At 33.5% G+C, this 16,499-nt stretch overlaps 1 protein-coding gene across 1 annotated transcript in view; it reads right to left on the bottom strand.

Moving 5' to 3' along the window:
- LOC111142085 (choline phosphotransferase 1) overlaps positions 1-16,499 on the bottom strand; it is a 39,110-nt gene that overhangs the window by 484 nt on the left and 22,127 nt on the right. Inside the window, exons 5-8 of the mRNA XM_022495036.1 lie at positions 15,846-15,977; positions 5,501-5,659; positions 4,917-5,042; positions 2,569-2,679 (exon numbers count right to left, since the gene is read on the bottom strand). Of these exons, the coding sequence (XP_022350744.1) occupies positions 2,569-2,679; positions 4,917-5,042; positions 5,501-5,659; positions 15,846-15,977 (528 nt within the window). The remainder of the gene's footprint in view (positions 1-2,568; positions 2,680-4,916; positions 5,043-5,500; positions 5,660-15,845; positions 15,978-16,499) is intronic.

Genomic DNA, 16,499 nt, shown 5'->3' on the forward strand with positions numbered 1-16,499 from the left:
CTTTAAGGAAAAATATACAAAACTATGTTCTATGTACATTCCACCGTATATACTGAAGTTACACAGCCAATTCCAATGAAAATACGGTTTTAAAAGAAAATCTATTCTATTGACTTACATAATTTATTAAAAGCGACTCAAGTTTGTGTTCTGAAATAAATAAAACTGCCAAAAACTATTAAGAAAACCAAACGATATATAACTATCAGTTTTAAGACATGGATTGGTGAATATGTCATTTCCATAAAGACATCAAAAAGCCATTTAATTGGGCTTGGTCCATAATTAAATGACACATGCCCTTAGTAATTATTAAGATCATATCATTAACATACCTAATTACTTATGGTTTAAATATTTCACATCTGTCTTTAATACCTAGTAAATATTTTGTTTGAAAATATTGTTTGTTTTAATATTCAGTAAATATATGAAGTTTGATTATATTCCTTTCCAAACTTGAATAGTTGACTTCATACCTGTCACTAAAAATGTGCATTTTTTAAAACAGAATAACATATAAAACACTGGGGTTTAGTAAATATTAAACTGTTTCAGCATTTGTTTGAAATATGTCAGCTAAACTTACTATCTTTTGCTGAAATTGCTTTCATTAAATCATTCAAAATGAAAAATATCCCCATTAGGAGGAGAAGATTGATTTTCTCCTGTTTTTTTCATGTTTTAAACTTTAATTTTTACCCCATGACCCACCTTTACCTTAGTTTTAAGGTGTTCCAAGTTTTTAAGCAAGTCCATACTGACTCTCTTTTTTTTAAACTATGATAACTTATATAGGAAGAAATTAATGATTATCTAATATTAAGGAGCCAGTTTCTAAATTTTGTAAAGGACTTCTTTTAAGCCAAAATTTATGCTGGAATCTAAATCTTTTTTTTTTTTTTTTTTGAAGATTTTACTTATTTATTTGACAGAGACACAGAGAAAGAGGGTACACAAGCAGGGGGAGCAGGGGAGGGAGAAGCAGGCTTCCCGCCAAGCAGGGAGCCCAATGTGGGCCTAAATCCCTGGACCCTGGGATCATGACCTGAGCCAAAGGCAGCCACTTAACAACTGAGCCACCCAGGCACCCTTGGTATCTAAATCTTAAGTACCATTCAAACACCTAAAAAAGTCCTATTTGAGTTTGAGTAAAAGTTAGAAACAAAATAAGCACTCCAGAGTGGTTTCTGTGTACTTATTTCACGTATTTTTTCCTTTCAAGGAATATCAACTTTCACTATTTTTTCAATATGCCTTTTTATTGCTTAATATATAGTATGTGTTCATTACTCCTTTATTTTTTTGATTATTTCATCATATGCCTTATGGTCTATAGAACTGTTGGGCAAAATTAAAGATAAGGTAAGATGGGGAGTCTGAGTCACAATGAGCAACATAAACTTTTAAGTGAGAGTGGAAAGATAAGATCAGTACATTATCTATTTAGTGATGGGATGACTGATAATTACATTATCCCCCTTTCCTCATGAGTCATCTATTTGAGGTAACTTTGGTTGTTACTGGAAAGGGAAGATATTTTTGCCATGTTGTCATAAATTACTAATTTTCTTTTTTCTTTTTAGAGATTTATTAGAGAGAGTGAGTGAGAGAGAGAGAGGATGAGGTGGTGGGGGTGGAGGGAGAAAGAGTATAGGGAGAAGGAGAAGCAGGCTTCCACCTGAGCAGGGAACCTGGTGAGTAGGGGCTGATTCCAGAACTCTGGGATCATGACCTGAGCAGAAGGCAGATGCTTAACTGACTGAGCCACCCAGGAGCCCCATAAATCACTAATTTTCTTATATCAACCTTGCTTTAGCTACTTTATGTTTCATAAAAGGGGATCTTTAACGTCCACTTTTTTTTATGACAATGAAATTTTAACTTAGAATATCAAGGAATGATGTATAAAAATTCATTTGCCTTTCTGAACTGGAAGACAAATTCCTCTTACTAAAAAATTATAGAAAATTCTGGTAGCCCCTTTAAATTCTAGTTGCAAGCAAGTATTTCCTTTTATACAATAGTAATTAATATAACTTGAAAAACTGCTAATTAAAAAATACCATTTCTTATAACATCATTTGTTTCAGTAACTACAGTATTACAATCCATGCACTTATGCAGTATTATGAACTCGTCAAATTTTTGCAGTTGAAGTAAGCATCACCCTTAAGATGGCTAAAATCCTTTAAGCCCTGAATTTTTATGTAATCCTTTAGCAATGAAAACCCCGAGTATCTGACAAAGACTTTTGAGACAGAGACTGATCTTTAGAACGACAGTGGTTTACTTTCTTGTCCTCAGAAAATTGAAATATCTTTCTTTGATTTTGTTTCTAAGTTATAGATTGTAATACTCTGATAATACCTGTGATCAAAATGTTGATATACATTGAGGACTTCACAACTGAAATAAACAATGGAATCTATAAGACTTAGTGTTTCATATTCAAATATAACCTTATTTATTGTATACTAGCCTCCTGCAAAGGGGAATTTCCTTCACTCATAGGTTCCCCTAACTGCTTCTCTTTTCCTTGGGCTATTAGTCAATATGCTTGTGAACCTGTTCAGGTGCTTCATGATATGAAGTCTTGAAGATATTTAGATGAAGGTGTCTTGAAATTTGCAGGCACAAAGCACTAAAGTACATCATCATATCAAATGAAGAAACGACCTTTGGAAGCAAAAAAAAAAAAAAAAAAAAGAAAAAAGAAAAAAGAAATGTATTATGGTCTATTTTTCTGTTCCCTCTTCCCACCCCCTGGATCTCACACCTTAATCTAAAATTCCTCAGTGGAAATACTATAATTTCGAGTACTTTCATATATTTCATATTTGGACCTCACTATAATCCTCTGGAACATGCAATGTATTTCACAGTTATAAGAACTGAGGCTCAGAGTGGTAAAACTCCTAGACAAAAATACAAAAGATGGAAGGTAACAAAATTGGTCTTCTGACTCCACATTCTTTAAATTTTCTGCTGTGCAACAAAGCCTAAATTTTCTATTAGAAGGGTTGCTAGTCACTATTAATAAAATCATTCCATCATATACATTTCTTTTTCCTTTGAGATGGTTGTAAGAAAGTAAAGGCCTGGAAAAGACCTTAGTTGAGGGGAGGCATATACAAAATTGTGTTGAATACAAAATTAAAGAGGAAGGCACACTCTAAAAAGTCTACCAAAGACCAGGAGGAAATGCTTCCTTTCAGAGAGGGAAGCTCACAGCTCTACCAGTGGAGAGGGAATTCTCACCTATGAGGGGAAAATCTCCCATATCATTTACCTGAAAAGCTCTATCTGATCCTTTTCTCTCTGAAGTAAGAAGCTTTTGTGTAAGGATGCTGAAGGGCACATATGTTTTGTTTGGTCCACATAAGTGTTTTCTGTTGTTGTTTTAAATTGTGGTCCACATAGTGTTTTAGAGAAAAATTCAATTTGTCTTCCTCACCATAATCTCTACCACTGGCATAAACCAGGCCAACTCACTCACTATAAAATAGATGCTCGAATTTTTAATACCTGGTGTTTTAATTATGTTAAACATAATTAAATTGATAACATATATACAAGCTTAGTAAAAGTAACCCTACATTGAATTTTTGGATATTTTGAATAATCACCCCTATTTCTTACATTGTTTTGGAGCCCTAAAAATATGTATACTGGATAGAAAATTAAAGGAAATTATTCTGATTTTCAAACACTTTTTAGACTATTTCCTGAAAAACTTCCAAGGATTAAGATTTATATCTCACCACCATTTGAAGAATGAAAGACTTCTGAATTGCCATGAATGGATATTAAGCTATTTACTCCAGAAAAAAGAATAATACTATAGAACCTAGTATAAAGAATCATCAGAGGTACTCCTGTGGTCTGTGCGCAGAACAGATATATTTCAAGGCCTAAGTCTAACAAATAGGGTACATTATTCAAACTATCAAGAGATTCACTGAAGGATTTCTTTTAGCACACTTTAATATGTATTTATCTATCACTAACAATTAGGTGCGAGGTCCAAAGGTAGGGGAAAACGGAGCAAAGTTGTTCAGAACCATTATTAACTGAAGACCATAAAGATAATGTCTCAATTAAAAAAAATTGAATAATGCTCCCTTTCCATGTTTGTGATTAAGGTGTTGCCAACAGTGATTTTCTCTTCCTCAGAGCTAGAGCTCTCTTGAGTGCATAATTTTGTGTTTTATAATCATTTTGAGTAGAAACTAATATATATATTATCTGTACCACTTTCTTAAGCTGGACATATTCAATGAGAATTTAACCTTTGCTTGATGAGTCATCATTATTGATATAAGTTATGCACTGTCCTCAAGAGCCAAACAGATATATCAGGTTGCTTACTTCTAGAACAAAATGGTCCCAGAATCCTATAATTGGTAGTACTGTTTTTTTTCTGTTTTGTTTCTTCAATATTAGCCAACAGTTCTTGACACAATAAGGGCCCACATATTCTAACACTAATTCCATCTAATTCACCTGTTACCTGCTATAAGCTCAAAAAATTCTAATAAGCTTGATTAAATAAAAGTCAGACACCTAAAAAAGTATTTGCCGTTCTCTGGGCAGAGTGAAGTGATTTTTGACTTCTTTGTATTGTTTTTGGTGGGGGAGAAAGATCTATTTTTAAGGTACACAATTGGGTTTTTAAGGATTTAAGTTGTTGAAAGCCTAATCTCCAGATAATCTGGGCCATTTCTATACACACACATACACACACACAAAACACAATTCACAGCTTAAAAGGAGTTAATTTTAAATATTCAGAAACATTTACAATATAGACTAGATAGTAAGACTATCTGCTATCTCACTGAAATGACTCTTAAGCATAGGGTTATCTGACATCTATTAAAAATAAATAAAAATCTTAGCAGGAAAGAACTTACCATTGCTATCCAAAGAACAACATACTCGTCTACAAAATTATTAAAGTACTGGTCTAAAAACAAAAGACCTGGGCCAAAAAAGACAGTGTCTTGAAGATACAGTTCACTTTTGGTCATGTGAGCTATCTATAAAAAAGTAAACAAAATAATTTCACTATTAAATTTTAAATATTTTAGCTTTTATTTTTCAGGAAAGAATTATAACTTTAATTCACTGTTAAGACAAAAATAGAGACCATTTTTCTCACATTTAATATGGAAATGCTAATTCTAAAGTTTCTCAAATTCATAACTGGGTAGCTCATTAAAGTTCCCAATATTTAAATTCCTTGATATCAGAAAGCTATAGTTGACAATATAGCTAAACAGCTAATTAAAAGAACTTAGCATACAGAAAAGAAACTATCTCCCTGAATATAACATTGACCCATTCACAGTTTTACTTGGAGCATAAATAGCTAACTATTTATTATAATGATAATGCCATTGAAAACCTACCCATTTTATGAAATAGTTTCCAGCCTTGTATTTGAGGACCAAGTACATTATTTATACCATGAAATATAAATAAAAGAATTTCTTACCACCAATTTCTGTGAAATTTTAGCAAAGACACATCCAAACATAAGGGTATAAAGACAAGGATGCTTTTCAAACACATTAGTTGCTGACTTTTTATAGATCATTATTGCCAATATAATAATTATTCCTATGTGGAGTCCAGGTGACAAGACACTAGTGCCCTAAGGGATAAATCAGAAAATCAGCATCATATTTTAACATTGCATTTATCACAGTGCAAACATTTTCTGAACATCTATTTTGTGTTAGTAATTAAACACCTAAAGAAGAACATAATGGAGTGTATGGACTAAAGGAGTATGTAGACCTTAACTGTGCCTTCAAACTCCCATAAAACCCTAGGGTTACACACAGGTAATATGGTGCCACAGATGTGTGATTTCAATTTTATATATACACACATTTTAAACTACCACTAAAAAATATGACTTATTCTATACCAAATTTTACTATGCTGAAAGCCATCAACATTTGACTGTCAAGTTTACATATTTTTGTGCAGATATTGAAATAAAGCTTTAACCTGCCAATTTTTTACTTATTTTTTAAAATTTTATTTTTAACTTATCTTTACACCCAAAGTGGGGCTTGAACTTATAACCCCAAGATCAAGAGTCACATGCTCTATCAACTAAGCCAGCCAGGCACCCCAACCTCCCAATTTTATAAAATATATTAACGTTACACTGATAGGAAAAGTTTAATTCTGCCCTAGTCTCTCTATATATCAACACCCCTCACTCTTGCCTTTTTTGTGTTTAGACAGCAAATGCTCTTGTGTAACACTGTAAATCCAACCCATTACATTTTTATCCACGTGAATCAGATTCTCTCAGTACTGCTTATCCCAAACAAAATACTGAAATAAATTTGGTATTAAGGTTTACTAAATCTAGAACTACCAATTTAAATATATTTATTAAAATAGCATTATTCTTGTTTATTGTTTATATGTTATATTAGAATTTACTAGAATAATTACTACTAGAATACTACCAGAATTACAGTAGTAAGATTATAAACACAATAAATACTATTATACAAACTATGCATAATAAAATATGTATACTACATATATAGTATATATGTGTATATGATACATATAATAAAATATACATATTATACATAATAAATATGTATATGTTAATAAGTTATAAAAATTTAGACTAATAGTGCTTTTATCTGTATTATGGTTTTGTAGATTTTATTCAAGAAAATCTGCTGCTGAGGATCCTGGGTGGTTCAGTTGGTTAAGTGCCTGCCTTTGGCTCAGATCATGGTCCAGAGGTCCTGGGATTGAACCCTGCATAGAGCTCCTTGCTCAGCAGGGAGTCTGCTTCTCCTACTCCCTCTCTCCCCTGCCCATGCGCTCTCTCTGCTTGCTCTTTCTCTCTCAAGTAAATAATATCTTTTTTAAAAAATGCTAAAAAAAATATGCTGCTAAAAAATATTGGAAAATCACCAGTATAAGAGTTAGAAATCAACCACTTCTTAGTCATAGTGTTTGATTTTTATGTCTTCCTTCAAACATTTATCAATTACTTCTTAATAAAATACTCTCTAAAGTGGACACTGATCCTCACTAAATCTTATTTTCTTTAGTAAATTTCATGTCGCACGTAGTACTCTAATTTATCATCCATGGTCAAGAAACAAGTATTCCTAAGTACCTCACACATAGTACTGTACTGAGGTCAACTGACTATATACCTCAGAAAATCTACTCTTAAAAGGACAGAAATTTTGAACCACAGCACCAAAGAAATCAAGAGAGTAAGCTATAGCCCAAATGATTCTAAAAAGACATTCCAACAATGTTTAAAAAATTTTTTTTTTTCTTTTTCAGTAGGCTCTGGGGCATGGAGCCCAATATAGGGCTTGAATTCACCACCCTAAGATCAAGACCTGAGGGGGGATGGATGCTCAACCAACTGAGCCACCCAGGCACCCCCAACAGTGTTTTGATAAAAAATGACATCACTGGACTGAGTACTTATCTTCTTATGTTTGTCTTAAAGATGACAGGATGGTTCTTAAAAACATAGATATTATGTTTGTTTAGAAGTTGGCAAGAGGGCGCCTGGGTGGCTCAGTGGGTTAAGCCACTGCCTTCGGCTCAGGTCATGATCCCAGGGTCCTGGGATCGAGTCCCGCATCGGGCTCTCTGCTCAGCAGGGAGCCTGCTTCCCTCTCTCTCTCTCTCTCTGCCTGCCTCTGTCTACTGTGATCTCTCTCTGTCAAATAAATAAATAAAATCTTAAAAAAAAAAAAAAAATAAATATAAAAAAAAAAAAAAAGTTGGCAAGAATTCTGACTCCCACATAAAAGTATTGAAGAAGTTTTAAAAAAATAAAAAGATATATATATATATATATATATATATATATATATGAATAAATACAAAAGTATTATAGCATGAGCAAAGTGTAAAAAGAACCCCCAGAAACACAAGGTGTACCTATTCAACATAAGAATTAAGGTTTAAAATTTCACCTTTTAAAATATAAGAATAATTTTTAAAATATATTCCAGTGAAATGTCTGTAACATTTATTTCATGAGTAAAAAAATTGCCCTGTATGTGAAACCATGACCTTTGGCAACTTTCTTGCTATTAAATAAGGAACTCATTTCCTTCTTCTCCTCTCCCCTATTAGTGTAAGGCACAAGAAAACAAATGGCCACTCAATTTTGTACAGTAATGGGACAGTGGATGATTAAACAGGATGTCAGAAAAGTCTACTAAGAAAAAGGCTGAAGAAAGGAAAAATGCTTTATCAGTCAAAACTTTTTTTTTTTAAGACTTTATTTGAGAGAGAGCATGCAAAGGAGAGAGCACAAGCAGAGGGAGCAGCAGCAGGAAGAGGGAGAGGGAGAAGCAGACTCCCTACTTAGCAGGGAGCCCAATGTAAGTCTCCATCCCAGGACCCTGGGATCATGTCCTGAGCAGAAGGCAGCTGCTTAACCACTGAGCCATCCCAAGCACCCCCAGTAAAAACTTTTTAAAATACTTCTTGTATTATGTGTGGTTCCCTTCCCCATTCTTGAACATTGGGATGTTTTTAGTATCTCTGTATCTGATAATAATAAAACTTGTAATAAAATTAATACTAAATGATGATGAAATTAGTATCTTACTGCTATAGTGGATCCATTCTTCCCAACACCACCATGGAGGATAACATGGAAATAATTTGAACAGGAAAATATTGCTCCACCTACTACTCCAAGAACTGGAAAGATCTTCAGTTTTATTTCTAGAATGGGTATCTTTAGGGGTAGAGGAAAGAAATAAATCATTAAGAAAATAAGAATTTCTTTTCCTATTAAATATTAAAGAAACATTATAATATGACCCTATGTGATAAGCTATCCTTTTTCTTATAATCAAATCTTAACTCCTGGATGTACCCTACAGTGGTAACTTTTCTTTTAATGGTTTTATTTATTAAGTGAAAAATGAATCCACCAAATTCAGGGAAGTCTACATAACCGTGATGAAATATTTAATCTCATAAACCTTCATCTGACTTAAACATGAAAAAGGATAGTTCCCTTGAATTTAGTACCTCTAAAAGACTGCATCACAGGAGAAGTCAGACACCATGATCTGCATCATGAATGTGACAAATATCACAATGTGTGTGCATGCAAGAATTTTGTGTAGTTAATATCCAGGATTAAATCTCTAGCAGTATATTTACCTGTTGGTCAATATGCTCTTCAAGAAAACTTCCCAAGGCAGCAAAGGATTTAAAAAACAGTAATAATAAGTTGCCAAAAGCTAGAGGCTAATGCATTTTGAAAACAGGCTATGAAATATTTTACCAACATTTGTGGAAACTACAGATTAACAAATTTAGAAAATCTACATCTAAAATAAGTATTCTTGTTGGTAAAAATAAACAGGTGTGCTTTCCTCCTATGGTATTACCAAAACATTGAATGAAATGATTTTAAGATTAAATTCTTTCCCGTTATAAATAAATCAATTAAATTTAAGACAACAACATCTGACTTAATAACCTAACTGCCTGCCTCTAGGTCAACATTCACCTTTTTTGGGAACCAGCTGAGCAGTGAACATAGAAGACACATCATATCCCTCTAGTGTATTTTAGAGGCCTACAGTAGCATATCTTTGATTCTATTAGTCTTCTAGAATGAGAAGGAATATGAATGGCTTAGGAAATGTACCACTACTTAAAAATATGCTTCAAGTCTGAGCCAGTGATATGAACTGTAATTGGTAATTCTGAAACTATACTACAGGGAAATTTTACTATTTTTTAATAGACAATTTTTAGAGCAATTTTGGATTCATGACAAAATTGTATGGAAAATACATAAACTCCCTATATACTCCCTGCCTCCGCCTCCCAATGCCTCCCCCCGCCCATCAACATGTCCCACCAGAATGTTACATTTGTTGTAATACATGAACCTACACCAATACATCAATATTATCACCCAAAAACTATAGTTCACATAACAGCTTACTCTTGGTGATACATACTTTTTATGAGTTTAGACAAATGCATAATGACAAGTATCCATCATTATAGTATATCACACAGAATAGTTTCACTGCCCTAAAAATACCCTGGGCTTTGTCTATTATTCCTCCATTCCCCATCACCTTTGGTAACTGCTGATCTTTTCACTGTCTCCATTATTTTGCCTTTTCCAGAATGTTATATAGTTGGAATCATATAATATATGTAGTCGCCTTTTCAAATTGGTTTCTTTCACTAAGTAATATGCATATAAGGTCCCTCCATGTCTTTTCATGTCTTGATAGTGCTTTCTTTTCAACATTGAATAATATTCCATTGCCTGTATGTACCATAATTTATCCATTCACCTACTGAAGGACATCTTGGTTGCTTCCAAGTTTTGGCAATTACGAATAAAGCCGCTGTAAACATCCGAGTTCAGGTTTTTGTGTGGACATAAGTTTTCCGCTTATATGGGTAAATATCAAGGAGCACGGTCGCTGGATCCTATGGTAAGAGTATGTTTAGTTTTGTATCTCTTACTATTTTTACTGGAGGTATATATCTGAGTGATTAAAAACACAGAATCTGGAATCTGTCTTCTTAATTCCAGTACTTACTAGCTATGTGTCCTTGGACAAATTACTTAATTATTCTAAGACTTACTTATAAAACAGAATAATGATAGTATCTATTTCATAGTATTGTTCTGAGGGTCAGATAAAACAGTGATGGTAAACTGTGGGAACATAAGGTGTTCGTTCAATAAATGTTAGTTGTTGGCTGTTGATATTGTCCTTATTATTCTTATATCTATGGGCAGGAGGTTGTGAGTCAGCAAGTGTTATGGGTCATAGAGACAGAATAATTTATTTCTTCATAAATTCTCTTTCTATGCAAAGCATGGATATGTAAGAGTGGCCTCCCAAGAATTAACTTTTATCAGAATACTGAGGCCAACGGGGCAGAAAGTAAAAACACTCCTTAATATGGGCAACTTTACCTCATTGTAGATTATTTAAAAATGCAAATTATTAACTTTTCTTTCCTAATATTGAGGGATAAGTTTCAAAAGTAAAATATTTTACTGAGTTTACTTTTTTGTATATCTATTTTATGAGATAAATTTTGGCCTGGAAAAGGTAGTTCAACTAGTGTGTTAAAATTTTGTATTAAGGTAATGGGGTCATTTTCTTCTATGTGGTAATATATTCATGCATAGGGGAAATTGCCAAAATAAGGTATATAAGACAGTAAAATTATAAAATGAAGAAAAAAGGTTAAGAAGTGGTATGATCATTAAAAACAATGCCAAGAATTTCTGAAGAAAATTAACAATGCATTTTTTCCTAAATATTTGTTAAGTACTGAAATGTAAATTTAAATATTCAGATTCACCGTATAGTCCCACATTGTTGCTCCTCCAAATGTAGACAACACGAAGACCATCACTAAAGCTAACTGAATTTCAGTTACATCCACTCTAAAAAGAAAGGACAAAGAATAGAAAAGGTATTTGTAAATAAAATTCATAAATGTGAAAGTCAGTTAACCATAGGTTAAATATCAAAGATAGAAGAATCTTTTCAGGCTTAGCTTATTTTACCTTTTGTTCCATCACTGAATTATCAATTTACACGATTAAATGAAAAGCCCACTGAACAACATGTGCTCACATAGAGGTAAACATTAGGATATGCACAGGTTGGGATGGGGGTAAGCTTGTACAGCATGTATAAAATTGCTGAGAGCAGTTATCATTGAGATTACAGAAGGATTTTACTTTCTACTTTATGTACTTCTGTAAAGTTTGAATTTTTAAATAATAATCATGTATTACTCTTGTAATGAGGAAAAATTATAATAATATAAAAACAACCAGATGACTTAAGACAAATTGAAAACACTCCCAAGTGAATTTCAGTTGAAGAATAGGGAAAGTTAAAACAGCTTTATTAGGTTACTAACAGTCACTACAGCTTTTTGGTTTCCATAGACATTTTTCCCCTAATATATGAACATACTTAAGTTCATTTAAAAAAAAAACCCACTAAAACAACATCAGTCTCCAGTCTGCATTGCCTGAAGCTATCGACTGACTCTCTTATCTCCTTTGCTCCATACACAGGCTAACTGAAAAGTAGTTCACATTTGTAATTTCCTCTTCTTCATATTTGCTGCTTAATCCACTGTAGTCTGGTCTTTGGCCCCATTCTACTAAAATTGTTTAAGATAACAATGTTTAAGGTAAACAATGACTTCCAATTTATCAAATCTAAGGGATATATTTCAGTTAATACCTTGGTTAACTTCTCTGCAATACTTAAAATGCTGATCATTCCCTCTTTCTTAAAATGTTTTGCTATGTTCTTGTTTATTCCATGCTCTCTCCTGATTCACCTACCTTATTGGAAGCTCTTCTCAGGCTCCCTCCTAGACTGCTGCTTCTTCCACATCTTAAATGCTACTACTTCCAGAATTCCATCTTTTCTCCTTTTAGATTTTCTGAACAATTCTATCTAAGACTACCATCTGTAGACTAAGGACATCAAAATCCCTATCTCCAAATCCACATCTTTTTTTCCTGCTGAGCTCCAGATTTTTTATGTCTATCTACTTTACATCTCTGCGTGGATGCCCTGGAGTCTTTGGATGCTAGAGGAATACTTACTGCTCTGCAAATACAAGATATGCAGCAATTATATGACAAAATAAAACCAGACAGGGAATAAAAGACTTCTAGACTAAGTTACTTTGGGGGCAGTTAGTAGGAGGTGAACTGAACATTAACCCACAAATAAAAAGAAAATGTAAAAAATGATACCCAGTATTTGTAAGACCAGTGACAGGTAAACCAAGGCCTCCAGCAGGAAGTTAGTTGAAAAAGTAAACATAATAATATAACAAGTAGTACTCTGTAGAGAAAAAGGAAGAAAGGTATAACATTTAATGAACATCTATTATGAGTCTAATCAGCTATACATTTTCCGATAAATTTTTTGGAGAAGGAAACTTAAATGATTTTCCATGCCTACACTGGAACAGATGAATATTGCCATAGGAAAATGCCTCAGAGCCAGTACTCTTCCTACTACACTTATGAGTCATTATCAGAGTTTTGTGCTCTTTTTCCAGTAACAAAAGTAGAATTATATTTAATTACCCATAATTTTCCTAGGTTATGACTAGTGACCAGTAGCAACTAGGAAAGCTGGTAGGAAACAGAATAAGCTTTCTCTCAATGAACTAAGTGACCCAAATGAGGATTGAGGTAGGAACCTTGGTTTCATATATGCATCATTCATACCATAGATTTTATATTATTTTTTAAAAGATTTTATTTATTTATTTGACAGACAGAGATCACAAGTAGGCAGAGAGGCAGGCAAGAGAGAGAGGAGGAAGTAGGCTCCCCGCTGAGCAGAGAGCCCAATGCGCAGCGTGATCCCAGAACCTGGGATCACGCCCCAAGCCAAAGGCAGAGGCTTTAACCTACTAAGCCACCCTGGCGCTCCCATACCACAGATTTTAAATTAAACTCAAATCTTCATTCTGCCTCTCTGCCTTTTAAGGATAAACTAAATAAATGATGATTCTTGAGTCTGGAAAAAAAAAAAGCTGAAAGGATATCATACAAAAGAACAGAATCACTAACCAAGTACTCAAACATTTGAGCTATGAAGAAACAGTTGAAGCTTGAAAAATATAGTAGACAAAAGAATATTCTGTATAGCAACTTATAGACTTAGAGAACTCAATAACGGGTCCAAGTTTTTAAAGTTTGGATCCAAAAAAGACTTTAAAGAATACTGGGGATATTGTTCAAGTAAATCCTTAATCCCCAAACTGTTTTCATGGAGGACAATCTACAACAGTGTTATTCAAAGTGTGGTCCAGGGTTTGTAACCAGTTTGCAACGAGACGGGTACAGAAATTGAGAGTAAGCATTTCAAAACTTTTATGATAATTTGACAGAGTAATTTTGTATTTGTTAAATTAAATGAAGTATTGAGGACTGTGTTTTGTAAGTTGATTTTTGTTTTTTGTTTTTAAACCACATGTTATTAGTCCACCATGGACTAAGGGTAGGGGCAGAAACTCATCCTTGACCATAAGGTTTTTTGAGAAATGAACTTGATATCATATGGAAATTCTCATACTTTTGAAATTAAAGAAAACTGACACCAAGTTTAAATGTTCACATGTAACAAAACAGCACAGAATACAAGTAAACACTGGACTTGGTTTAGGTTTTAAAATTAAGCTTTAAGCGGGGTGCCTGGCTGGCTCAGTTGTTAAGCATCTGTCTCCGGCTCAGGGCATGGTCCCAGGGTCCTGAGATCAAGCCCCACATCGAGCCCCATATTGGGCTCCCTGCTCGGCGGGAAGCCTGCTTCTTCCTCTCTCAGTCCCCCTGCTTGTGTTCCCTCTCTCACTGTGTCTCTCTGTCAAATAAATAAATAAAATCTTAAAAAAAAATTAAGCTTTAAGCATTGCTCTATAAAATTGCACAAGGTACTTGCTACAGGACGGCAAACATGCTACAAATAAGATATGCCTTATCCCACATGGCAAACATTAACATAGAGACAGATTTTAACTATAATCCTATATTGTGCCTAAGGAAAATACTAATTCATGTGGCATTGATTAGTAAAAGTTGGAAATTATAGTTAAAAATACTTATTAATATTTTATAGTTTAAATGATCTAATTCAAGGTAACAAATATTTGCACTGAAATCCACATATTTTCAAAAGATAAACATATAATAATGAAAATATCCACAAGTAAAATAAAATAGTATTTCTGCTTCTCTTTTGTACTACTCCAATAATAGAAATGCTATAAAAATTAAGCCTCTCAATAGATGAACATATAAAGAAGATATATCTCACACACAGGTGCACATACAACACACACACACACACACACACACACACACACACACACACACACACACACTAAAATCTTAAAAAAAAAAAAAAAAGAAATATTTAAAAAAAAAAAAAGTTGGCAAGAATTCTGACTCCCACATAAAAGTATTGAAGAAGTTTTAAAAAAATAAAAAGATATATATATATATATATATATATATATATATATGAATAAATACAAAAGTATTATAGCATGAGCAAAGTGTAAAAAGAACCCCCAGAAACACAAGGTGTACCTATTCAACATAAGAATTAAGGTTTAAAATTTCACCTTTTAAAATATAAGAATAATTTTTAAAATATATTCCAGTGAAATGTCTGTAACATTTATTTCATGAGTAAAAAAATTGCCCTGTATGTGAAACCATGACCTTTGGCAACTTTCTTGCTATTAAATAAGGAACTCATTTCCTTCTTCTCCTCTCCCCTATTAGTGTAAGGCACAAGAAAACAAATGGCCACTCAATTTTGTACAGTAATGGGACAGTGGATGATTAAACAGGATGTCAGAAAAGTCTACTAAGAAAAAGGCTGAAGAAAGGAAAAATGCTTTATCAGTCAAAACTTTTTTTTTTTAAGACTTTATTTGAGAGAGAGCATGCAAAGGAGAGAGCACAAGCAGAGGGAGCAGCAGCAGGAAGAGGGAGAGGGAGAAGCAGACTCCCTACTTAGCAGGGAGCCCAATGTAAGTCTCCATCCCAGGACCCTGGGATCATGTCCTGAGCAGAAGGCAGCTGCTTAACCACTGAGCCATCCCAAGCACCCCCAGTAAAAACTTTTTAAAATACTTCTTGTATTATGTGTGGTTCCCTTCCCCATTCTTGAACATTGGGATGTTTTTAGTATCTCTGTATCTGATAATAATAAAACTTGTAATAAAATTAATACTAAATGATGATGAAATTAGTATCTTACTGCTATAGTGGATCCATTCTTCCCAACACCACCATGGAGGATAACATGGAAATAATTTGAACAGGAAAATATTGCTCCACCTACTACTCCAAGAACTGGAAAGATCTTCAGTTTTATTTCTAGAATGGGTATCTTTAGGGGTAGAGGAAAGAAATAAATCATTAAGAAAATAAGAATTTCTTTTCCTATTAAATATTAAAGAAACATTATAATATGACCCTATGTGATAAGCTATCCTTTTTCTTATAATCAAATCTTAACTCCTGGATGTACCCTACAGTGGTAACTTTTCTTTTAATGGTTTTATTTATTAAGTGAAAAATGAATCCACCAAATTCAGGGAAGTCTACATAACCGTGATGAAATATTTAATCTCATAAACCTTCATCTGACTTAAACATGAAAAAGGATAGTTCCCTTGAATTTAGTACCTCTAAAAGACTGCATCACAGGAGAAGTCAGACACCATGATCTGCATCATGAATGTGACAAATATCACAATGTGTGTGCATGCAAGAATTTTGTGTAGTTAATATCCAGGATTAAATCTCTAGCAGTATATTTACCTGTTGGTCAATATGCTCTTCAAGAAAACTTCCCAAGGCAGCAAAGGATTTAAAAAACAGTAATAATAAGTTGCCAAAAGCTAGAGGC

Source organism: Enhydra lutris, unplaced genomic scaffold (genome assembly GCF_002288905.1).
Source record: "Enhydra lutris kenyoni isolate GAN:26980312 unplaced genomic scaffold, ASM228890v2 scaffoldscaffold7, whole genome shotgun sequence".
Lineage (NCBI taxonomy): Eukaryota > Metazoa > Chordata > Mammalia > Carnivora > Mustelidae > Enhydra > Enhydra lutris.